Source organism: Mercenaria mercenaria, chromosome 11 (assembly GCF_021730395.1).
Source record: "Mercenaria mercenaria strain notata chromosome 11, MADL_Memer_1, whole genome shotgun sequence".
Taxonomy (NCBI): Eukaryota; Metazoa; Mollusca; class Bivalvia; order Venerida; family Veneridae; genus Mercenaria; species Mercenaria mercenaria.
Genome location: NC_069371.1, coordinates 53,472,168 through 53,497,420, shown reverse-complemented (window position 1 = coordinate 53,497,420; position 25,253 = coordinate 53,472,168). Strand labels below are relative to the sequence as shown.

General features: G+C 38.5%; 1 protein-coding gene across 4 annotated transcripts in view; it reads left to right on the top strand.

The window, feature by feature from the left end:
* Positions 1-24,455, top strand: part of LOC123531301 (potassium voltage-gated channel subfamily H member 7-like) — a 463,598-nt gene extending 439,143 nt beyond the window's left edge. For 3 of the 4 annotated variants that reach the window (XM_053517472.1, XM_045312132.2, XM_053517473.1), the window contains 3 exons: positions 498-688; positions 15,588-15,813; positions 19,493-22,017. In XM_053517472.1, coding sequence (XP_053373447.1) covers positions 498-688; positions 15,588-15,813; positions 19,493-20,128 — 1,053 coding nt within the window. In that variant the 3' untranslated portion in view covers positions 20,129-22,017. Of the gene's footprint in view, positions 1-497; positions 689-15,587; positions 15,814-19,492; positions 22,018-22,052 lie in introns of those variants that run through there. The other variant, XR_008366046.1, reaches the window with a different exon arrangement.
* Positions 24,456-25,253: the final 798 nt, after the last annotated feature.

The following is a 25,253-nucleotide window of genomic DNA, read 5'->3' as shown; positions in this document are numbered from 1 at the left end:
TGTTAGAAACTAAATACCTCCCTGCATCACACAGATTCATTAACATTCACTGTCTTCAGATGATCAGAATTATGTCTAAGAATGACTCTTTCGCTTCTTCCTAGATGTCAAGTTCATTATCTGCTATTACCTGTTAATAAATAACATCAGAGTATGCAAAAAAACTCTTAGTATGGTCTCAAAACCAAGCAAAATAGTAGCAGATTCAGTCTGATTGTGAGAGGTCATGAAACCTGCATCCCCACTTTGTAGTACCGGCATGAGTGAATCTGTATTATTTACAATTATTTAATGTACTTTTTGAAAATATAGCAACACTCGTTCCAAATAGGTAAACCTTACACATAAAGCTAATGGGAAGTTTGATTGTTTGTTGGGAGTTGATTTACTGGACTGATACAACCACGGAATCCATGAAAATGAGTCCCCCCATTAATATTGATAATTCCATTGTATAGGTTGTACCGTATGTTAAATTGATGTAAATATGATTTCAGCCAAAAGCTACATCGAGTTCAAGTGTTCCAAAGTCCACATCCAGTATGACACTACCCCTGTCCACACCCTCCAGTCATTCACAGTTTGAGGAAGGGGCAGTGTGTGCCCGAGTCTCAGTCCACTCCACAGAAGGAGACCCTCAACCACAAGGTTCTGGAGACGTAGAAAGGAGAATCGAACTGATGGCAAAGTATGCCTTCACTTCTGGTCACTTTGTTATATTTCTCAAGTGTCTTCTATTTTTAGCTCACCTGTCACAAAGTGACAAGGTGAGCTTTTGTGATCGCGTGGCGTCCGTCGTCCGTCCGTCCGTCCGTTCGTGCTTGCGTAAACTTTTGCTTGTGACCACTCTAGAGGTCACATTTTTCATGGGATCTTTATGAAAGTTGGTCAGAATGTTCATCTTGATGATATCTAGGTCAAGTTCGAAACTGGGTCACGTGCGGTCAAAAACTAGGTCAGTAGGTCTGAAAATAGAAAAACCTTGTGACCTCTCTAGAGGCCATATTTTTCATGAGATCTTCTTGAAAATTGGTCAGAATGTTCACCTTGATGATATCTAGGTCAAGTTCGAAACTGGGTCACGTGGGGTCAAAAACTAGGTCAGTAGGTCTAAAAATAGAAAAACCTTGTGACATCTCTGGAGGCCATCTTTCTCAATGGATTTTCATGAAAATTGGTCAGAATGTTCACCTTGATGATATCTAGGTCAAGTTCGAAACTGGGTCACGTGGGGTCAAAAACTAGGTCAGTAGGTCTGAAAATAGAAAAACCTTGTGACCTCTCTAGAGGCCATATTTCTCAAGAGATCTTCTTGAAAATTGGTCAGAATGTTCACCTTGATGATATCTAGGTCAAGTTTGAAACTGGGTCACGTGCGGTCAAAAACTAGATCAGTAGGTCTGAAAATAGAAAAACTTTGTGACCTCTCTAGAGGCCATATTTTTCGTGGGATCTTTATGAAAATTAGTCAGAATGCTCACCTTGATGATATTTAGGTCAAGTTCGAAACTGGTTCACGTGCGGTCAATAACTAGGTCAGTTGATCTAAAAACAGAAAAACCTTGTGACCTCTCTAGAGGCCATATTTTTCAAGAGATCTTCAAGAAAATTGGTCAGAATGTTCACCTTGATGATATCTAGGTATAGTTCAATACTGGGTCACGTGCGGTCAAAAACTAGGTCAGTAGGTCTAAAAATAGAAAAACCTTGTGACGTCTCTAGAGGCCATATTTCTCAATGGATCTTCATGAAAATTGGTGAGAATGTTCAGCTTGATGATACTTAGGTCAAGCTCTTAACTGGGTCATGTGTGGTCAAAAACTAGGTCAGTAGGTCGAAAAATAGAAAAACCTTGTGACCTCTCTAGAGGCCATATTTTTCATGAGATCTTCAGGAAAATTGGTGAGAATGTTCACCTTGATGATATCTAGGTCAAGTTCAAAAGTGGGTCACGTGCCTTTAGAAACTAGGTCATTAGGTCAAATAATAGAAAAACCTTGTGACCTCTCTAGAGGTCATATTTTTCAATGGATCTTCATGGAAATTGGTCAGAATTTTTTATCTTGATGATATCTAGGTCACATGTGCTAAAAAACTAGGTCACTATGTCAAATAATAGAAATAACGATGTCATACTCAGTTCAACACTGGGTCATGGGGGAATAGGTGAGCGATTCAGGACCATCTTGGTCCTCTTGTTTTAGCTCACCTGTCACAAAGTGACAAGGTGAGCTTTTGTGATCCTGTGGTGTCCGTCGTCCGTGCGTCCGTAAACTTTTGCTTGTGACCACTCTAGAGGTCACATTTTTAGCTCACCTGTCACAAAACAAGGTGAGATTTTGTGACTTCGTGGCATCCGTCGTGCGTGCGTAAACTTTTTGCTTGTGACCACTCTAGAGGTCACATTTTTCGTGGGATCTTTATGAAAATTGGTCAGAATGTTTATCTTGATGATATCTAGGGCAAGTTCGAAACTGGGTCACGTGCGATCAAAAACTAGGTCAGTAGATCTAAAAATAGAAAAACCTTGTGACCTCTCTAGAGGCCATATTTTTCAATGGATCTTCATGAAAATTGGTCAGAATGTTCACCTTGATGATATCTAGGTCAAGTTTGAAACTGGGTCAGGTGGGGTCAAAAACGAGGTCAGAAGGTCTAAAAATAGAAAAACCTTGAGACCTCTCTAGAGGCCATATTTCTCAATGGATCTTCATGAAAATTGGTCAGAATGTTCATCTTCATGATATCTAGGTCAAGTTCGAAACTGGGTCGCGAGCGGTCAAAAACTAGGTCAGTAGATCTAAAAAAAGATAAACCTTATGACCTCTCTAGAGGCCATATTTTTCATGAGATCTTCATGAATATTGGTCAGAATGTTCATCTTGATGATATCTAAGTCAGATTCGAAACTGGGTCACATGGGGTCAAAAACTAGGTCAGTAGGTCTAAAAATAGAAAAACCTTGTGACCTCTCTAGAGGCCATATTTCTCAATGGATCTTTATGAAAATTGGTCAGAATGTTCACCTTGATGATATCTAGGTCAAGTTCGAAACTTGGTCACGTGCGGTCAAAAACTAGGTCAGTAGGTCTAAAAATAGAAAAACCTTGTGACCTCTCTAGAGGCCATATTTTTCATGAGATCTTCATGAAAATTGGTCAGAATGTTCACCTTGATGATATCTAGGTAGAGTTCAAAACTGGGTCACGTGGGGTCAAAAACTAGGTCAGTAGGTCTAAAAATAGAAAAACCTTGTGACCTCTCTAGAGGCCATACTTGTGAATGGATCTCCATAAAAATTGGTCAGAATGTTCACCTCGATGATATCTAGGTCAAGTTTGAAACTGGGTTACATGCCTTAAAAAACTAGGTCAGTAGGTCAAATAATAAAAAAACCTTATGACCTCTCTAGAGGCCATACTTTTCATGGGATCTGTATGAAAGTTTGTATGTCTTGATGATATCTAGGTCAGTTTTGAAACTTGGTCGCGTGCGGTCAAGAACTAGGCCAGTAGGTATAAAAATAGAAAAACCTTGTGACCTCTCTAGAGGCCATATTTTTCATGAGATCTTCATGAAAATTAGTGAGAATGTTCACCTTGATGATATCTAGGTCAGTTTCAAAACAGGGTCACATACCTTCGAAAACTATGTCAATAGGTCAAATAATAGAAAAACCTTGTGACCTGTCTAGAGACCATATTTTTCAATGGATCTTCATGAAAATTGGTCAGAATTTTTATCTTGATAATATCTAGGTCAAGTTCAAAACTGGGTCACATGAGCTCAAAAACTAGGTCACTATGTCAAATAATAGAAAAAACGATGTCATACTCAAAACTGGGTCATATGGGAAGAGGTGAGCGATTCAGGACCATCATGGTCCTCTTGTTTTTTACTCTGGTCACTTTGTTATATTTCTCAAGTGTCTTCTATTTTTTTTTTTTACTAATAGGCAAAAGTGTTATTGTGCTTATGAATATCCATTTACCCTTGTGTCTGTTTATGGGTATATAAGAAAACCTGGAAATCTGTTGTGCCAAATTTGTCATTCACTTTTCAGTAAATCAGCTTTTTACAGAGATAATGACCTATCGTATGTAGATATATTTCAGAAAAGTATTGTTGCAGGGTTTATTTTCCCATATGATAGTTCAACCTTTTTAATCCCCCGCCGTGGCGGAGGGATTATAGGAATGGTCTGCGTCTGTCCGTCCTTCCGTCTTTCCGTCCTTCCGTCCGTCCGTCCTTCCGTCCGTAACAAAATCGTGTCCGGTCCATATCTCCTAAACCCCTTGAAGGATTTTCATGAAACTTGGGTCAAATGATCACCTCATCAAGACGATGTGCAGAACCCATGAGTCAGCCTTGTTGGTTCAAGGTCAAGGTCACAACTCAAGGTCAAAGGTTTGAGCCTTCCATTTTGTGTCCGGTCCATATCTCCTAAACCCCTTGAAGGATTTTCATGAAACTTTGGTCAAATGATCACCTCATCAAGACGATGTGCAGAACCCATGAGTCAGTCATGCCGGCTCAAGGTCAAGGTCACAACTGAAGGTCAAAGGTTTGAGCCTTCCATTTCGTGTCCGCTCCATATCTCCTAAACCCCTTGAAGGAATTTTATAAAACTTGGGTAAAATGATTACCTCATCAAAATGATGTGCAGAAATTATGAGTCAACCATGCCAGCTCAAGGTCAAGGTCACAACTAAGGGTCGAAGGTTTGAGCCTTCCATTTTGTGTCCACTCTGTATCTCCTAAACCCCTTGAAGGATTTTCATCAAACTTGGGTCAAATGATCACCTCATCAAGAACTCATGAGTCAGCCATGTCAACTCAAGGTCAAGGTCACAACTGAAGGTCAAAGGTTTCAGCTCTGTATCTCCTAAACCCCTTTTAGGATTTTCATGAAACTTGGGTCAAATGATCACCTCATCAAGACGTTGTGCATAATTCATGAGTCAGCCATGTCAGTTCAAGGTCAAGGTCACAGCTAAAATCAAAGGTTTACCCTTTCACTATCCATAGCAGTGGCGGGGGATTTAGCTGTCTTTCAGACTGCCTTGTATATATTGTTTGGGCCATTGTCTAAACACATTGAACTAAAATTACAAAAACAATCGAGGGTTCTTAGCTAAATATCGATCTTTATTTTTTACAGTAACTTTTAATTGGTTGGTGATTATAGCTCATTTAAAATCACCAATATAAACATTTATAAAGAATGTTAAAATTTCCTTTTCTATTGAGCTGTTGAGCTGAATTTCACATATGAATTGAACTGTGATGTGTTTTATTTGTAGCAGAAACTATGTTGAAAACAAAATTTGATGTGATTTTTAGCTCACCTGTCAGGAAGTGACAAGGTGAGCTATTGTGACCACTTGATGTCCATCGTGCATAATGCACCGTCCGTCAACAATTTCTAAAAAAATCTTCTTCTTGAAAACCACTGGGCAGAATTACACAAAACTTCACAGGAATGATCCTTTGGTAGCCCCCTTTCAAATTTTTTCAAAGAATTGAATTCCATGCAGAACTCTAGTTGCCATGGCAACCGAAAGGAAAAACTTTAAGAATCTTCTAGTCCAAAACCACAGGGCCTAGGGCTTTGATATCTGGTGTGTAGCATCATCTAGTGGTCCTCTACCAAAATTATTTAAAGCATCCCCCTTGGGTCAAATATGGCCCGCCCCGGGGGTCACATGTTTTATATAGACTTACATAGGGAAAACTTTGAAAATCTTCTTGTACAAAACCACATGGCCTAGGGCTTTGATATTTGGTATGTAGCATCATCTAGTGGCCTTTACCAGGATTGTTCAAATTATCCCCCTAGGGTCAAATATGGCCCCGCCCCGGGGGTCCCAAGTTTTACATAGACATATCTAGGAAAACAAGTTTAAAAATCTTCTTGTCTGAAACCACAACACTTAGACCTTTGATATTTGGTTTGTAGCATTGTCTTATGGTCCTCAACCAAAATTGTTTAAATTGTACCGCTGGGGTGAAAAGAGGCCCTGCCCTGGGGGTCTCAAGTTTTATATGGACTTGTATAGGAAAAAGCTTTAAAAATCTTCTTGTCTAAAACCATAAGACCTAGGCTTTTGATATTTGGTATGATGCATTGTCTAGTAGTCCTCTACCAAAATTGTTCAAATTATGCCCCTGGGGTTAAAAGAGGCCCCGCCCTGGGGTCACTTAGTTATTATGTGAGTTATATAGGAAAAATACTTAAAAAAATCATCTGATCCTATTTCCAAGACTGTTTAATTATAATTACCTGATGACCCCAAGTAATATGATGTCACTTGACTGTGACCTTGACCTACTGACCTACTTTATTGTTTTTAGCTCACATGTCACAAAGGGACAGTGTGAGGTTTTGTGATCGCGCAGCATCCGTTGTCCGTCCGTGCGTCCATCCGTGCGTAAACTTTTGCTTGTGACCTCTCTAGAGGTCACATTTTTCATGGGATCTTTATGAAAGTTGGTCAGAATGTTCATCTTGATGATATCTAGGTCAAGTTCGAAACTGGGTCACATGTGGTTAAAAAACTAGGTCAGTAGGTCTAAAAATAGAAAAACCTTGTGACCTCTCTAGAGGCCACATTTTTAGCTCACCTGTCACAAAGTGACAAGGTGAGCTTTTGTGATCGCGCGGTGTCCGTCGTCCGTCGTCCGTCCGTGCGTCCGTAAACTTTTGCTTGTGACCACTCTAGAGGTCACATTTTTCATGGGATCTTTATGAAAGTTGGTCAGAATGTTCATCTTGATGATATCTAGGTCAAGTTCGAAACTGGGTCACGTGCCATCAAAAACTAGGTCAGTAGGTCTAAAAATAGAAAAACCTTGTGACCTCTCTAGAGGCCATATATTTCATCAGATCTTCATGAAAATTGGTCAGAATGTTCACCTTGATGATATCTAGGTCAAGTTCGAAACTGGGTCACGTGGGGTGAAAAACTAGGTCGGTAGGTCTAAAAATAGAAAAACCTTGTGACCTCTCTAGAGGCCATATTTTTCATGAGATCTTCATGAATATTGGTCAGAATCTTTATCTTGATGATATCTAGGTCAAGTTCGAAACTGGGTCACGTAGGGTCAAAAACTAGGTCATTAGGTCTAAAAATAGAAAAACCTTGTGACCTCTCTAGAGGCCATATTTCTCAATGCATCTTCATGAAAATTGGTCAGAATGTTCATCTTGATGATATCTAGGGCAAGTTCGAAACTGGGTCACGTGGGGTTAAAAACTAGGTCAGTAGATCTAAAAATAGAAAAACCTTGTGACCTCTCTAGAGGCCATATTTTTCATGAAATCTTCATGAGTATTGGTCAGAATGTTCAACTTGATGATATCTAGGTCAAGTTCGAAACTGGGTCATGTGGGGTCAAAAACTAGGTCAGTAGATCTAAAAATTGAAAAACCTTGTGACCTCTCTAGTGGCCATATTTCTCAATGGATCTTCATGAAAATTGGTCAGAATGTTCACCTTGATGATATCTAGGTCAACTTCGAAACTGGGTCATGTGCGGTCAAAAACTAGGTCAGTAGGTCTAAAAATAGGAAAACCTTGTGACCTCTCTAGAGGCGATATTTTTCAATGGATCTTCATGAAAATTGGTCAGAATGTTTACCTTGAAGATATCTAGGTCAAGTTCGAAACTGGGTCACGTGGGGTTAAAAACTAGGTCAGTAGATCTAAAAATAGAAAAACCTTGTGACCTCTCTTGAGGCCATATTTTTCATGAGATCTTCATGAATATTGGTCAGAATGTTCATCTTGATGATATCTAAGTCAGATTCGAAACTGGGTCACGTGGGGTCAAAAACTAGGTCAGTAGGTCTAAAAATAGGAAAAACCTTGTGACCTCTCTACAGGCCATATTTCTCAATGGATCTTCATGAAAATTGGTGAGAATGTTCAGCTTGATGATATCTAGGTCAGGTTCGTAACTGGGTCATGTGCGGTCAAAAACTAGGTCAGTAGGTCGAAAAATATAAAAACCTTGTGACCTCTCTAGAGGCCATATTTTTCACGAGATCTTCATGAAAATTGGTGAGAATGTTCACCTTGATGATATCTAGGTCAAGTTTAAAAGTGGGTCACGTGCCTTCAAAAACTAGGTCATTAGGTCAAATAATAGAAAAACCTTGTGACCTCTCTAGAGGCCATATTTTTCAATGAATCTTCATGAAAATTGGTCAGAATTTTTTATCTTGATGATATCTAGGTCACATGTGCTCAAAAACTAGGTCACTATGTCAAATAATAGAAATAACGATGTCATACTCAGTTGAACACTGGGTCATGTGGAGATAGGTGAGCGATTCAGGACCATCATGGTCCTCTTGTTTAAAAGATCTTCATGAAAATTGGTCAGAATGTTCATCTTGATGATATCTAGGTCAAGTTCGAAACTGGGTCACGTGCCATCAAAAACTAGGTCAGTAGGTGAAATAATAGAAAAACCTTGTGACCTCTCTAGTGGCCATATTTTTCATGGGATCTGTATGAAAGTTGGTCTGAATGTTCATCTTGATAATATCTAGGTCAAGTTTGAAACTGGGTCAGCTGCGGTCAAAAACTAGGTCATTAGGTCTAAAAATAGAAAAAACTTGTGACCTCTCTAGAGGTCATACTTTTGAATGGATCTTCATGAAAATTGGTCAGAATGTTCACCTTGATGATATCTAGGTCATGTTCGAAACTGGGTCACGTGCCATCAATAGCTAGGTCAGTAGGTCAAATAATAAAAAAAACCTTGTGACCTCTCTAGAACCCATATTTTTCATGGGAACTGTATGAAGGTTGGTCTGAATGTTCATCTTGATGATATCTAGGCCAAGTTCGAAACTGGGTCAACTGTGATTAAAAACTAGGTCAGTAGGCCTAAAAATAGAAAAACCTTGTGACCTCTGTAGAGGCCATATTTTTCACAAGATCTTCATGAAAATTGGTCAGAATGTTCACCTTGATGATATCTAGGTCAAGTTTGAAACTGGGTCATGTGCGATCAAAAACTAGTCATTAGGTCTAAAAATAGAAAAAGCTTGTGACCTCTCTAGAGGCCATACTTTAGAATGGATCTTCATGAAAATTGGTCAGAATGTTCATCTTGATGATATCTAGGTCAAGTTTGACACTGGGTCATGTGCCATCAATAACTAGGTCAGTAGGTCAAATAATGAAAAAACCTTGTGACCTCTCTAAAGGCCATATTTTTTATGGGATCTGTATGAAAGTTGGTCTGAATGTTCATCTTGATAATATCTAGATCAATTTCGAATCTGGGTCAGCTGCGATCAAAAACTAGTCATTAGGTCTAAAAACAGAAAAAGCTTGTGACCTCTCTAGAGGCCATACTTTTGAATGGATCTTTATGAAAATTGGTCAGAATGTTCATCTTGATGATATCTAGGTCAAGTTTGAAACTGGGTCACATGCCGTCAATAACTAGGTCAGTAGGTCAAATAATGAAAAAACCTTGTGACCTCTCTAAAGGTCATATTTTTCATGGGATCTGTATGAAAGTTGGTCTGAATGTTCATCTTGATGATATCTAGGTCAGGTTTAAAACTGGGTCACATGAGCTCAAAAACTAGGTCACTATGTCAAATAATAGAAAAAAAAACGACGTTATACTCAGTTCAAAACTGGGTCATGTTGGGACAGGTGAGCGATTCAGGACCATCATGGTCCTCTTGTTTAAGATACAGCCTTGAAATTTTGATGACATACACAGTTTTGCACACAAATGGTAAAACTGAATTTCATTGACCATGAATGTGACCTACTGACTTTCTTAATATTTTATCATCATTTTGACATTTGAAACATGTAGCTCATAATACTCAGGTGAGCGATCCAGGGTCATTTTGACCCTCTTGTTTATTAAACAGACAAGGGTGATATTTATGCCCCCCTTCGAAGAAGGAGGGGTATATTGTAGCTAGTATATTGTTTTGCAGATGTCGGTTGGTCGGTCGGAATGTAGACCAATCCGTTTCCGGATGATAACTCAAGAATGCTTGGGCCTAGGATCATGAAAGTTGATAGGGAGGTTGGTCATCACCAGCAGATTACCCCTATTAATTTTGAGGTCTGTATTTCAAAGGTCAAGGTCACAGTGACCCTTAATAGATAAACGGTTTCCGGATGATAACTCAATAACACTTGGGCTTAGGATCATGAAAGTTGATAGGGAGGTTGATCATGACCAGCAGATGACCCAGTATGTTAAAGGTCAAGGTCACAGTGACCCCGAACATTTAAACAGTTTCCGGTTGATAACTCAAGAACGCTTAGGCCTAGGGTCATGAAAGTTTATAGGGAGATTGGTCATGACCAGTAGATGACCCCTATTGATCAGTATATCAAAGGTCAAGGACACAGTGACCAGGAACAGGAAAATGGTTTCCAGGCAATAACTCAAGAATGCTTGGGCCAAGTGTCAGGAAAATTGATAGTGAGGTTGGTCATGACCAGCAGATGACCCCTATTGATTTTGAGGTCATTAGGTCAAGGTCACATTGGCCAGGAACAGTTAAATGGTTTCTGATCTTTTTATCCAAAACCACAGGGCCAAGGGCTTTGATATTTGGTATGTAGCAAAATCTAGTGGTCCTCTACCAGGATTGTTCAGATTATTTCCCTGTGGTCAAATATGGCCCCACCCCGGGGTTCACATGGTTTATATAGAATTATATAGGAAAAACCTTTGAAAAACCTCTTGTCCTACTTTCACATTTCTCAAGCTACAGCCTTCAAATTTGAACCGCATGCATAGTTTTGTGTACTGAAATGAACTTTGATCTTGAGATTAACCTAGTGACCTACTTTCACATTTCTCAAGCTACAGCTTCAAATTTTGACCGCATGCATATTTTTGTGCCCCCCCCCTCCCCCCCATGAGCGGTGGGGGCATATAGATTTGGTCTTATCAGTCCGTCCGTCCGTCCGTCCGAAATTCGTGACGCGCCTAGCTCGAAAAGTATTTGATATAAATATATAAATTGATGAAACCTTACATGAGTCTTTATCATGATATGAACTTGCGCACCTCCTATTTTTTGTCTGGCTCCACCCCCTATTTTCAGAGTTATGGCCCTTGAAATAGTCAAAAATGCACATTTTGACCTTGTGACATGCCTAGCTCAAAAAGTATTTGATATAGATTCATGAAACCTTGCACGAGTCTTAATCATGATATGAATTTGCACACCTCCAATTTTTCATCTGGCTCCGCCCTCTATTTTTAGCTCACCTGTCACATAGTGACAAGGTGAGCTTTTGTGATCACGCAGCGTCCGTTGTCCGTCCGTACGTCCGTTCGTAAACTTTTGCTTGTGACCACTCTAGAGGTCACATTTTTCGTAGGATCTTTATGAAAGTTGGTCAGAATGTTCATCTTGATGATATCTAGGTCAAGTTTGAAACTAGGTCACGTGCCGTCAAAAACTAGGTCAGTAGGTCTAAAAATAGAAAAACCTTGTGACCTCTCTAGAGGCCATAAATTTCAAAAGATCTTCATGAAAATTGGTCAGAATGTTCACCTTGATGATATCTAGGTCAAGTTCGAAACTGGGTCACGTGCCCTCAAAAACTAGGTCAGTAGGTCTAAAAATAGAAAAACCTTGTGACCTCTCTAGAGGCCATATTTTTCATGAGATCTTCATGAATATTGGTGAGAATGTTCACCTTGATGATATCTAGGCCAAGTTCGAAAATGGGTCACGTGGGGTTGAAAACTAGGTCAGTAGATCTAAAAATAGAAAAACCTTGTGACCTCTCTAGAGGCCATATTTTACATGAGATCTTCATGAATATTGGTCAGAATGTTCACCTTGATGATATCTAGGTCAGGTTCGAAACTGGGTCATGTGGGGTCAAAAACTAGGTCATTAGGTCTAAAAATAGAAAAACCTTGTGACCTCTCTAGAGGCCATATTTCTCAATGGATCTTCATGAAAATTGGTCAGAATGTTTACCTTGATGATATCTAGGTCAAGTTCGAAACTGGGTCACGTGAGGTTAAAAACTAGGTCAGTAGATCTAAAAATAGAAAAACCTTGTGACCTCTCTAGAGGCCATATTTTTCATGAGATCTTCATGAATATTGGTCAGAATGTTCATCTTGATGATATCTAGGTCAAGTTCGAAACTGGGTCATGTGGGGTCAAAAACTAGGTCATTAGGTCTAAAAATAGAAAAACCTTGTGACCTCTCTAGAGGCCATATTTCTCAATGGATCTTCATGAAAATTGGTCAGAATGTTCACCTTGATGATATCTAGGTCAAGTTCGAAACTGGGTCACGTGGGATCAAAAACTAGGTCAGTAGATCTAAAAATAGAAAAACCTTGTGACCTCTCTAGAGGCCATATTTTTCAATGGATCTTCATGAAAATTGGTCAGAATGTTAACCTTGATGATATCTAGGTCAAGTTCAAAACTGGGTCACGTTGGGTTAAAAACTAGGTCAGTAGATCTAAAAATAGAAAAACCTTGTGACCTCTCTAGAGGCCATATTTTTCATGAGATCTTCATGAATATTGGTCAGAATGTTCACCTTGATGATATCTAGGTCAAGTATAAAACTGGGTCACGTGGGATCAAAAACTAGGCCAGTAGGTCTGAAAATAGAAAAACCTTGTGACCTCTCTAGAGGCCATATTTCTCAATGGATCTTTATGAAAATGGGTAAGAATGTTCAGCTTGATGGTATCTAGGTCGAGTTCGTAACTGGGTCATGTGCGGTCAAAAACTAGGTTAGTAGGTCGAAAAATAGAAAAACCTTGTGACCTCATTGGAGGCCATATTTTTCAAGAGATCTTCATGAAAATTGGTGAGAATGTTCACCTTGATGATATCTAGGTTTAAAAGTGTGTCACGTGCCTTCAAAAGAAATTGGTCATTAGGTCAAATAATAGAAAAACCTTGTGACCTCTCTAGAGGCCATATTTTTCAATGGATCTTCATGAAAATTGGTCAGAATTTTTTATCTTGATAATATCTGGGTCACATGTGCTCAAAAACTAGGTCACTATGTCAAATAATAGAAATAACGACGTCATACTCAGTTCAACACTGGCTCATGTGGGGATAGGTGAGCGATTCAGGACCATCATGGTCCTCTTGTTAGAGTTATGGCCCCTGAAATAGTCAAAAATGCACATTTTCACCTTGTGACATGCCTAGCTCAAAAAGTATTTGATTTAGATTCATGAAACCTTGCATGAGTCTTAATCATGATATGAACTTGCGCACCTCCTATTTTTATGCCCCCGAAGGGAGGCATATAGTTTTTGAACCGTCTGTCCGTCTGTCAGTCTGTCGGTCTGTCGGTCTGTCGGTCTGTCAGTCTGTCCGCAATTTTCGTGTCCGGTCCATATCTTTGTCATCGATGGATGGATTTTCAAATACCTTGGCATGAATGTGTACCACAGTAAGATGACGTGTCGCGCGCAAGACCCAGGTCCGTAGCTCAAAGGTCAAGGTCACACTTAGACATTAAAGGATAGTGCATTGATGGGATGTGTCGCGCGCAAGACCCAGGTCCGTAGCTCAAAGGTCAAGGTCACACTTAGACATTAAAGGATAGTGCATTGATGGGCGTGTCCGGTCCATATCTTTGTCAACCATGGATGGATTTTCAAATAACTTGGCATGAATGAGTACCACAGTAGGACGACGTGTCGTGCGCAAGACCCAGGTCCGTAGCTCAAAGGTCAAGGTCACACTTAGACGTTAAAGTCATTTTTCATGGTAGTGCATTGATGGGCGTGTCCGGTCCATATCTTTGTCATTCATGCATGGATTTTAAAATAACTACGCATGAATGTGTGGCACAGTAAGACGACGTGTCGCGCGCAAGACCCAGCTCTGTAGGTCAAAGGTCCTAAACTTTAACATCAGCCATAACTACTCATTCAAAGTGCCATCGGGGGCATATGTCATGCTATGGAGACTGCTCTTGTTCATCTGGCTCCACCCCCTATTTTCAGAGTTATGGCCCCTGAAATAGTCAAAAGTACACATTTTTACCTTGTGACACGCCTAGCTCAAAAAGTATTTGATATAGATTCATGAAACCTTGCATGAGTCTTAATCATGATATGAACTTGCGCACCTCCTATTTTTCATTTGGGTCTGCCCCCAATTTTCAGAGTTATGGCCCCTGAAGTAGTCAATGCACATTTTCACCTTCTGACATGCCTAGCTCAAAAAATATTTGATATAGATTCATGAAACCTTGCATGAGTCTTAATCATGATATGAACTTATGCCCATCCTATTTTTCATTTGGGTCCGCCCCATAAGTCTTTATCATGATATAAACTTGCACACCTCTAATTTTTTGGCTGGCTCCACCCCTTATTTTTAAAATTATGGCCCCTGAAATAGTAAAAAAATGCACTTTTTCACCTAATTATATACCTAGCTCAAAAAGTATTTGATGTAAATTCAGGAAACCTTGATGGAGTCTTTATCTTGATGTGACCTTGCGCACTTGGCATTCTTCTTGAGAATCTTAGCTCTTATTTGAGAGTTATGTGGATTTTTTGTTTGTGATGTTCAAAGCTCAAAAAGTATAGCGCCTAGAATAATGAATCCTTTTCATAAAATGTTTGTTGAGGCTATACCCCATTAAGACTGCAAACATTTGAATTATTGCCACTTATTTCTGACAAATGTACCAGTGGGGGGCACACCCTGTGTCCTACAGACACATTCTAGTTGTGTTCTGAATTGAAATTTGACATTGAATTTTACCTATTACCTACTTCCACATTTCTCAAGCTACAGCCTCCAGATTTGAAACACTTGGATAGTTCTGTCTACTGAAATGAACTTTGACCTTGAAATTGATCTAGTGACCTACTTTCACATTTCTCAAGCCACAGCTTTCAAATTTGGACCACATGCACAGTGTTTTGTACCGATATGAAATTTGACCTTGATTTTGACCTTGAGCTAGTCTTGAAATTTGGAACATTCAAAAATGGCTCAGTGATGGGCGCCAAGATCACTCTGTGATCTCTTGTTAGGTTAATAGGTTAAAGGTCAAGGTCAGATTGGACCAGAACGGTAGAACTTTTGTTTACAGTGAGCATATAATTTCTGTTCCTCGTGCAATTACTGAATGCATCAAGGGGGGCATTTCAAGTTCGACTAGCTCTTGTTGAAACTTGGCAATAACTTCCTTGCTTCTGGACCATTCATTTCCTTTGACCATTTGTCATAGCGTTGATCAAAATTTGGAAATAAGAGGTTGTTTTAGAAAAGCTTTGAAATGGGACTTGAAAGGTGATTGAATTGGAATTACATGTATAAGGAATAAAGTCTGTATCCTCTAGAGTTTTCTGCATGATATACAGTAGCATGTAAAATTAATACTGTATTCAGTTTGCACATGATTTTACAATGATATTCATGAAAAAAAAAGACATTTTATAGGTTAAGTTGTTTGATTTCAGATGTCTTGTTAATCTAAAAGCTTATCTTATTTAAGGAGACTCCGCTGTAAGTATTAAAGAAATCAATTATAACACAGATAACAGGAGTAAACTGTTTGTTTCAGGCAACTAACCCGGCTCGAGCATAAACTGAGTTCAGATATAAATATGATACTGTCCATTCTTCAACATCAAGCTCAAAATACAACACATGTAGAGGGGGTAGGCCACACCCATGGTGAAGCCTTACAGGGGGCAGGGGCACCCCAAGATGGTATACCTCCTTCTTACAGCGACTGTATTGATGAAGAGGATGAGAACCAGAATTGTGATACTGTACCTTTAGTCCAGGTGGGTTGTTATTTTATTAGATTTATATAGCACCCTTTTCATGACAAACACTATCAAAGATACTTTACGTACAAAGGCAGTCACTCAGAGCACAATTCATCTTCTACCAGTACAAACACAGAGTGATCTTACCAGAGGGACAGAGTGAGACAGGGGGAAATCTTTTTTATACAGTAATGTCTCGTTAGCTTAGCCTAGCTCTTTGCAAATAGTCAGTGTGGTTCTTTAACATACCAGGTGTGTAGTACCAATACATGTGAAGTTAACTTTCCTAGAAATAATCAGTAAGGCGTAAAAAAAAATTGTTTGTTTCCGGTATCCCGACCTACCCTAAAGTTTTGGCCCGACCCTAAATGTTTTTATGGCCTTGGAGAATATTTTTTTCAACTTTTAGCAAAAAGATGCAAAACTGCACTTTTTATGCTTTAAACATGGCCAGTGATGTTAGAAATCAACTTACTGATGCTCTAAAGGCATAACCCCCTTATTTGTAATCATTTTTTGACAAAAAAATAATTTCCGAAAAGTCTCCCTAAAAAAAAAAAATTTCCAACAAAAAAAAAAAATCCGACCTACCTACCCTAAATTTTTTGAGCATGTTACCGGAAACAAAGAATTTTTTTTTTTAGGCCTAACAGCTTCTTAGTTAGTTGGGAGGCAAGTAAGAGTATCTCAGAAACTTCTAGTGACTGAACTGGGATTGATTCCCAGACATCAGGATTGGCAGTTATGTAAGTTACCACTAGACTAGCAGTCTACTGTTTTATAATTACAGTTTAATTTTAGAAACTTTTTCCTCGATAAATGTCATTATAACTCCATATACAAAGTATTTGGGGACTATATATCAAACATATCCGCCCTTACATCTACAATGTCAACTCCATAGCTATTTGACTGCTAGCAGATTTTCAAAAAACTAGTAGAGTTTCTTCTCTTATTAGATCATCACAGTTCTGCTTGAAGGTGTCATTTTCTTCTTGTTTAGCATGTAACATGTCTTTAGTATACATGGAAAGTCCAGAGTCCATCCTTCGTCCAACATCTTTTCCTCTGAAACTAATATCTTACACCAAACTTGGTCAGTAGCATCCTGGCATGGACCGCTGTCCAGTTTCTTCAAATTTCTTCTAGGGGCTGCCAGAGCAAATATAAAAATTTAATATAAAAAACCTTTAAACAAGTTCTCATGAACTGCTTGTTGGATCTCCATCAAACTTTGTCTATGGCATCATCATCTTTGAATTTCTTCCAACCGGAGTATGCTAAACTCCCTTTTAGGGCCACTAGAGCCTAAATAAGAAATTTTAATAACTTCTCATAAACCACTGGATTCAACTTCCATCAGATCTTCACTGGTTACAAAGGCAGAATCAGTCCTGTCCAGCATGATAAAGGTTAAAGATCTTTGTGGGAAAGGCCATTTGGAGTAAAACAGCAGGTTGAATAATTATGTCTCCCCCAGGAGACATATTGTTTTTGCCCTGTCCGTCCGTCCGTATGTCACACTTCATTTCCGAGCAATAACTGGAGAACCATTTGACCTAGAACCTTCAAACTTCATAGGGTTGTAGGGCTGCTAGAGTAGACGACCCCTATTGTTTTTGGGGTCACTCCATCAAAGGTCAAGGTCACAGGGGCCTGAACATTGAAAACCATTTCCGATCAATAACTAGAGAACCACTTGACCCAGAATGTTGAGACTTCATAGGATGATTGTACATGCAAAGTAGATGACCCCTATCAATTTTGGGGTCACTCCATTAAAGGTCAAGGTCACAGGGGCCTGAACATTGAAAACCATTTCCGGTCAGTAACTTTAGAACCACTTGACCCAGAATGTTGAAACTTAATAGGATGATTAGTCATAAAGAGTAGATGACCCCTAACGATTTTGGGGTCACTCTGAAAGGTCAAGGGTACAGGGGCCCAAACATTGAAAACCATTTCCAGTCAGTAACTTGAGAACCACTTGACCCAGAATGATGAAACTTCGTAGGATGATTGGTCATGCAGAGTAGATGAACCCTGACAATTTTAGGGTCACTCTGTTAAAGGTCAAGGCCACAGGGGCCTGAACATGGAAAACCATTTCCAATCAATAACTTGAGAACCTCTCGACCCAGAATGTTGAAACTTCATAGGATGTTAGTTCATGCAGAGTAAATGACCCTTATTGTTTTTGGGGCTGCTGTAGCTAAAAATAGAAAAACCTTAAAATGACTTCTTGTCATGATCCACTTGACAGATCTTCATCAACTTAGTCTGTAGCATCCTTGTAATGGTCTGTTTTAGGGGACACTGAAGCTAACATTATAAACATTTGTACCATGAAGTTTGTCCTAATGGTTGCCTTTTTAGCTCACCTGTCACATAGTGACAAGGTGAGCTTTTGAGATCACCCGTCGTCAGTCCGTGCGTCCGTCAACAATTTCTTGTCTGCACGATAGTGGTTTCATTTATGCTTTTATTTCAACCAAACTTGCACACAACTTGTATCACCATAAGATCTCGGTTCCTTTCTTGAACTGGCCAGATCCCATTATGAGTTCCAGAGTTATGGCCCCTGAAAGGGCCAAAATTAGCTATTTTGAGCTTGTCTGCACAATAGCAGCTTTATTTATAAATTCAATTTTTACCATACTTGCAAACAACTTGTATCACGATAAGATCTTGGTTCCTTTCTGGAACTGGCAAGGTTCCATTATGGGTTCCAGAGTTATGGCCCCTGAAGGGGTCAAAATTAGCTATTTTGACCTTGTCTGCACAATAGCAGCTTCATTTATGATTTGATTTTAACCAAACTTGCACAAAACTTGTGTCACCATAAGGTCTTGGTTTATTTCTCGAACTCGCCAGATCCCTTAATGGGTTCCAGAGTTATGGCCCCTGATAGGGTCGGAATTAGCTATTTTGACCTTGTCTGCGCAATAGCAACTTCATTTATGATTTCATTTTAACCAAACTTGCACACAACTTGTATCACCATAAGGTCCAATTCTTTTTTATACGCCCGCAGGGACGTATTATGTTATCGCCTCCGTGTCCGTCTGTCTGTCTGTGTGTTGGTTAGCAATTTTCCTTCCGCTCTGTAACTCTTGAACCCCTTGATGCATTTCAGAGAAACCTGACACAAATGTTCAGTCATTGAAAGGATGTGCAGAGCACATATTTTGGATGGCTAAATTCAATGTCAAGGTCACACTGAGGGGTCAAAGGTCATATGACTTTGTTGTATGTGAATATTGCTCTGCATTTGCGTTGCATTGCAGTGCTCTTGTTTTTATTTGGTAGATCCTTCTTTTGTTCGCTTACAATATTTTTTTTTATTACTTTCCTTTTATGTTACTATAAATAGCTTATTTAGTAACTTTTTTATTATTGACCGTAGGGAAAAACTGAGACCACTTTTCTGTGGTACAACATGGATGGTATCTCCAATCTTAGGTGTATTTTGACATATCTGTACCTTGTAAGAATTTTTTCTTGTTGTTTTTGATTAAAGCAATGGTACTCAGGTGAGTGATATAGGGCCATCATGGCCCTCTTGTTTGGGCATCACAGTAAAGTATAGAAAAAATCTTAGGTCCCTTTTGGCTTCTTGTTATAAATTGTTAGATTTTTTTCCAGGTAAAGTCCCTTTTGGCTTCTTGTTATAAATTGTTAGATTTTTTTCCAGGTAAAGCCTGATGCAAAGGGAGAAATGAGTTGTGACTCACCATGGCAACGGAGATCTGGGGAAACCACCCCTTCTCAAGTTCCAGCATCCACACGGGGTAGTGCCCCATTCAGCAGCCAATCAACAACGCCATTCCTTACTCACAGCCAATCAGATTCATTTTCTCAAATAGACTCCAGGTCTCCAAACCAATCAGAACAACCGAAACAACCCAATGTTAGCCAATCAGCAGAGACTCCTAATTATGAAGATGATACACAGCTTACAACTGTTTCTGAAGATCAAACGTGTGATGACTTTGCACATAGTTTAGCTTGTGATCATTTGTCAGAGAATTTAGACATGTCCTTAGATCCTGAAAGTGAGTCCAGTGATAGAATAGAGACTCAAGATCTCCTTGAAGATGAAGTGAACTACGATTCTGATGACGAATTGTTGTGTAATGAACAAAAGGAGCATCACTGTCAAACTTTAGAATCTCATGGTGTATCACATGATCAGAGACATAGGTCACATGACCAGCCAGATGATGAAAGATCATCACAATTGTCACATGATGTTACTGACCAATCAGCAAACATATCTGTAGTTATAGATGGAGAAAACATCCATAGAACAAAAAACACAACAGTATAGCAGTGTTCACTAACTATAGAAACAGCACCAGTTTCATTAAATCAACATTTCACCTTGACTGAATTCATGCATTATGTTAATGTGATCTTTTAGCTTGTATTTCCATTAACGAAATTTGTGCTCATCAAAATGAAAGGCTCCCATGTTAATTTGGATGTAGGGGAGTTGTAAGTTGTCCGAAACTACTGGTCAGTTTTCACCCAATGTTCACTATAGGATCCTCTCATGTAGCTTCAGTGTAATGCATCAACAGCAAGAACAGTGATTGGAATATAGTGGTAGTTTTATTTGGCACAAGTGTAGATAACATGGCAATTTAAAACAAATGTTAGAGTGAAATATTTCTGGTAATTTTATAGTGAAAGGTAAAAAGCTTATAAAATGGGTAGCCTTTACTTAAAACAATGTGTTTGTTTTACATGTACGATAAACATATCTCTTTCACTTGTGAACACAAGATATTTATGCCCCCTTCAAAGAAATTTGGGTATTTTGCTTTGCACTTTGTCCATCATGTTGGTTGGTGTGTCATCCATCCGTCTGTTAGTAGAGTGAATGGTTTCTGCGAATGTGTTGAGAACGAATTAACCTGGAACCTTCAACCTTACTAGCATGATTGGACGTTATCAAGTAGGTGACATGTTTAGAGTTTGGGTTAAGTAGGTCTAAAGGTCAATGTCACAAGAATCAAAACCTTTAAAATGCACTGTAACTTGAGAACCACTTGACCCAGAACATTCAAACTTGGTAGGATAATTAGGCTAAGTAGATTGCCCTTAATATTTTAGGATTAGTAGGTCAAAAGTCACAAAGGCCAGAACCTTGAAAATAGTTTCGCCAAATAACTTGAGAAGCACTTGACCCAGAACATTCAAACATGGTGGCATGATTGGGCTTAGCCCATAGATGATCCCTATTTTTTTTGGGTTCAGTAGGTCAAAGGTTAAGGTCATAGTGATCAGGGGACTGAAAATGGGACAACCTATCTGGGTGGGGGAGAGGGGGGCATACATGTTTTACAAATAGCTCTTGTTTACATTTGCACTATGCCACTTGTGAAAATTGCATCTGGTGTTCACTCCATAGGAAATATTTAGATCTTGCACAAAAACAAACAAATCTTCAATGTATTGTACTATTAATATATCTTTCACTTGTGAACACAATGTTAATTTTGCTCTATGCCACTTCTGAAAATTGCATCTTGTGTTCACTCCATGAAAAATAAAATCTTACACTAAAACAAACAAATACCTCCTATTGCATTTGATGACAGATTTTGTTGAGAATCAACAAAACTTTTCAAAATTTTGCAAAACAACATTGACAGAACAGTGACAGAACAAGGCTGAAACAGCATTGGTAGTGTTCTTTTTCATCAGTAGTATTGCACTGGAACAGCTAGACTAAGTATGGTATTGCTGTTCAGATGCACTTGTTTTTCATTGGAACAACAGTAATAGTACTGCACTTGTGCAGCAGTTGTAACAAAAGTATTGTAAGTGCTATGACACAGCTGAAACAGCAATAGTACTGCACAGGGACAGCAGTAGTATTGCACTGGACCAGAAGTTACTGTACCATGAGTATAGGTCGCACCTTTTTTACCGAGATTCTGGTCAGGAAGGACCGATATGACCTATACATGGGTATAGGACAAGACCACATTTTTTCCCTGGCTCAAAAAATTAAGAAAATTGATCTTTGTTTACACCGCGTATCTTTACATTGAAGGGAATTCAAGGGGAGTAAATACCTATGTCTCTGGCATAGGTAAAAGCCGGTATCCAGACCCATCGTCTTAAATGAATTTTGTATAAAATGTAAAATTAAGAGCTCCAACGAAAGCTTTAAAAAAATGCTGTTTTTCATTAAAATATTTTACAACACATTTCTATAACTCATCTTTATGTTTTTAGCAAAGCCTGTGTAAAACTTTCCCAAGTTGGTGTTTTCACAAAACTGGCAAGTACATCAAACCTACAGTAATTACAAGTTGGCGCAACACAAGAGTTGTTTGAGAAAGTGATGAGATCGAAAAGGTATAGGTGTTGAGAAGTTTGAGATAGTTTGGACAAAACTTTAAATACCTGTGTTTTCGATAGCATCTCATACTCAATTTCTCCCATTATTGTCTATCAAATATAGCCCACCTGCTTAGCTCAGTAGGAAGATCTACGGATCTCGGGGCCATGTGTTCGAGCCCTGGGTGAGGCGTATTTTCTCCGTGATGCTTTGATAAAAGACATTGTGTCTGAATCATTTCTCCTCAACCTCTGATCCATGTGGGGAAGTTGGCAGTTACTTGCAGAGAACAGGTTTGTACTGGTACAGAATCCAGGAACACTGATAAGGTTAAATGCCTGCTGTTACATAACTGAAATACTGTTATTAAACGGCGTAAAACCCCAAACAAAAAACATATACAATATATAAATAAATAAATTCCATTGAAACTGTAAATTTAGTAGTATCTCATCTCATGATTTTAATAAGTCATTTTCACAACTTTGTTAAAATTACGGGTGCCGGCCGATGCCAGGAAAATCGCATTTCCTTACAAATTTACATGTTTTTGACGTTACTTTTTAGCTTGACTTTTTGGAGAAAAATTAGAGCTATTGCACTCGCCCAGGCGTTGCCATCGCTGTTGGTTAAAGTTTTTGATAAAGTCAAATATCTGTTACTATCAAGGCTTTTGACTTGAAACTTGAAATAGTTATTTACTCTCAAAGTCTACACCAGGAGAAACAATCCATGAATATTGACAGAGTTATGCCCCTTTTTAATTTAGAAGTTTTCACTGGCAAAGCTCTAATTCAGAGTCAAGCACTGAGAAAAGTCAAGCATGCTGTCTTACGGACAGCTCTTGTTTTGTCTGTGACCAATACATGGGTATAAGCATTTTTCCAGAAATCCATAGATAATTTTTCGCTGCGTCTTATACAGGAATGCAACATACTCGTACGATGATTGTAAAAGTATTGCAGTTGCCATATTGCAGCTTGCAGGTGTCATAATACATCTGAAAGAGCAATAGTATTGCACGTGTTAAAACAGATGTAACATTATATAAGCTAATCATTAGTAAATAACCATACATATATTTAAACAATATTGAACTGTTGAGCACCATTGTTATGTAGTTTTAGTTTTCTATCGCACAAGTATCCATTATGAAAGACAAATTAGTTGTATTGTCAGTTTGCAGAGCCCATATTCATCCATGTTTAAAGTCTATAATTTGGACTTCAAAATACTAGATTTCTTTTTGGCTCAGTCACAGTATAGTTAGTAAAGATATTGGAACTGCATGCATGTTCCATACACAGGTGCAAACTACTCAACAAAATTTCCTCTGTAGAAATAGGCTCACAGAATAGTTGCCACTCAAAGTCGCTGACTGAAAATTGATGAATACAAGCCAAGTACTCAAAAAGAGAAAATGTGTGAGTGTGATACTTATACAAGTTAAGTTTTGCTTAACTTTAGTTTGTCTTCTTAGCATTATTTTACTGATTTCCCCTTACATTGTAAGGGAAGCCAAATTGTTGTACTTTATTTTGTCTTCAGAGCGTATTTTAACATCAAGTTGAATTACATGGCCCTTTTGACAACAAAATTTATATTACACTATAAATTTTGTATTTTTCACAGTTTTTGTTAAGATAAATAAGATATTGTAATTATACTTTGCATGTTATTTAAGAAATAATGTATAGAAAAACCATTTTTTAACATTATTAATACACGGAAAGAGAAAATAATACGTCTGCGGAATAATTTCAGGAGGGCGTAGCCCGAGTGAATTATTCTGGCGATGTATAACTGATTTTGAGTGTATTAATTTAGGTAAAACACGATTTTGCTATACATTATTTCGATTCTAATATGCCCTTAATCTAAATCAGTTGTGCATTTCTTGGCCGCAACAAAAACATTGATGTCATCGCATGTTAACGTGACGTCAATTTAGCGTAAGCGTGTTTTAACAGAAACTAGCATATTAGAATTACATTTATAACATAGCTGAAACATTTGTGCAAAATGTCAGCATTATAGTTGCATTATTAAGGTTCAGAGGGTGATTTGGCTGGAAATATATATTTTGCAGTATCTAGGGTATGCTTCTACTGTTCTACTGGTCAGGGTATTTTGTACGGAACATAAAACATTTCCTGTCGTACATTAATTCTTACCATAGTTCTTTTGGTGAAAATGACAAGAAACCTGCTCCAGTAGCTCTAGTGGTGACAACACTAGAAACCTGCTCCCAGTAGCTCTAGTGGTGACAACACTAGAAACCTGCTCCCAGTAGCTCTAGTGGTGACAACACTAGAAACCTGCTCAGAGCTCTAGTGGTGACAATAAAACCTGCTCCTCTACTCTAGTGGTTTGACAACATAAAAATCCTGTCTACATAGCTCTAGTGGTGAAAAACATAGAAACCTGCTCCCAGTAGCTCTAGTGGTGACAACACTAGAAACCTGCTCCCAGTAGCTCTAGTGGTGACAACACTAGAAACCTTCTCCCAGTAGCTCTAGTGGTGACAATGTTTAAAACATGCTCCTGGTAATGAAATGTACATTGGCCAGCCGAAGTACAAGTTGTTAAAGTCGGGACATGTATTTCCAAGCACATAGCCATGATTGTAGAAAAGTTTCTCTGTGCTGAAATGTTTGTGATATAAAATAATGGTTAAAAATGTGTAAAACTGACATAAGGGAAGTAACGACCTAAACAAAGTTAAAGTATTTAAGATTTTGAAAGCTGACTTATAAACAAAATGAACTTTTCATACAAGGGGTTGGTTAATTATTTATTACAGAGATTTCTTTATCTCCCGTTTGTGATGTAAATATATTGATAAAGGGACCAATTTGTTTTTAGGGTGCTACATGTTTTCTATTAGCATTAGACTAGTTTTTTTCCGTTAATATAGTTGATAATATTTTATTAAGGCTAAAAATCAAAAAGTATTCTTTAAACTAGTAAACTAGCCATAATATTGTTACTTTATAGCCAAAGTGTAAGTTATATGAACTAGTAATATGAATTACTGTTAAACTAACAAGCTATTCTGTTATATCTAGTACTATTTTGTTCAGGATTTATGCCAAAAGTT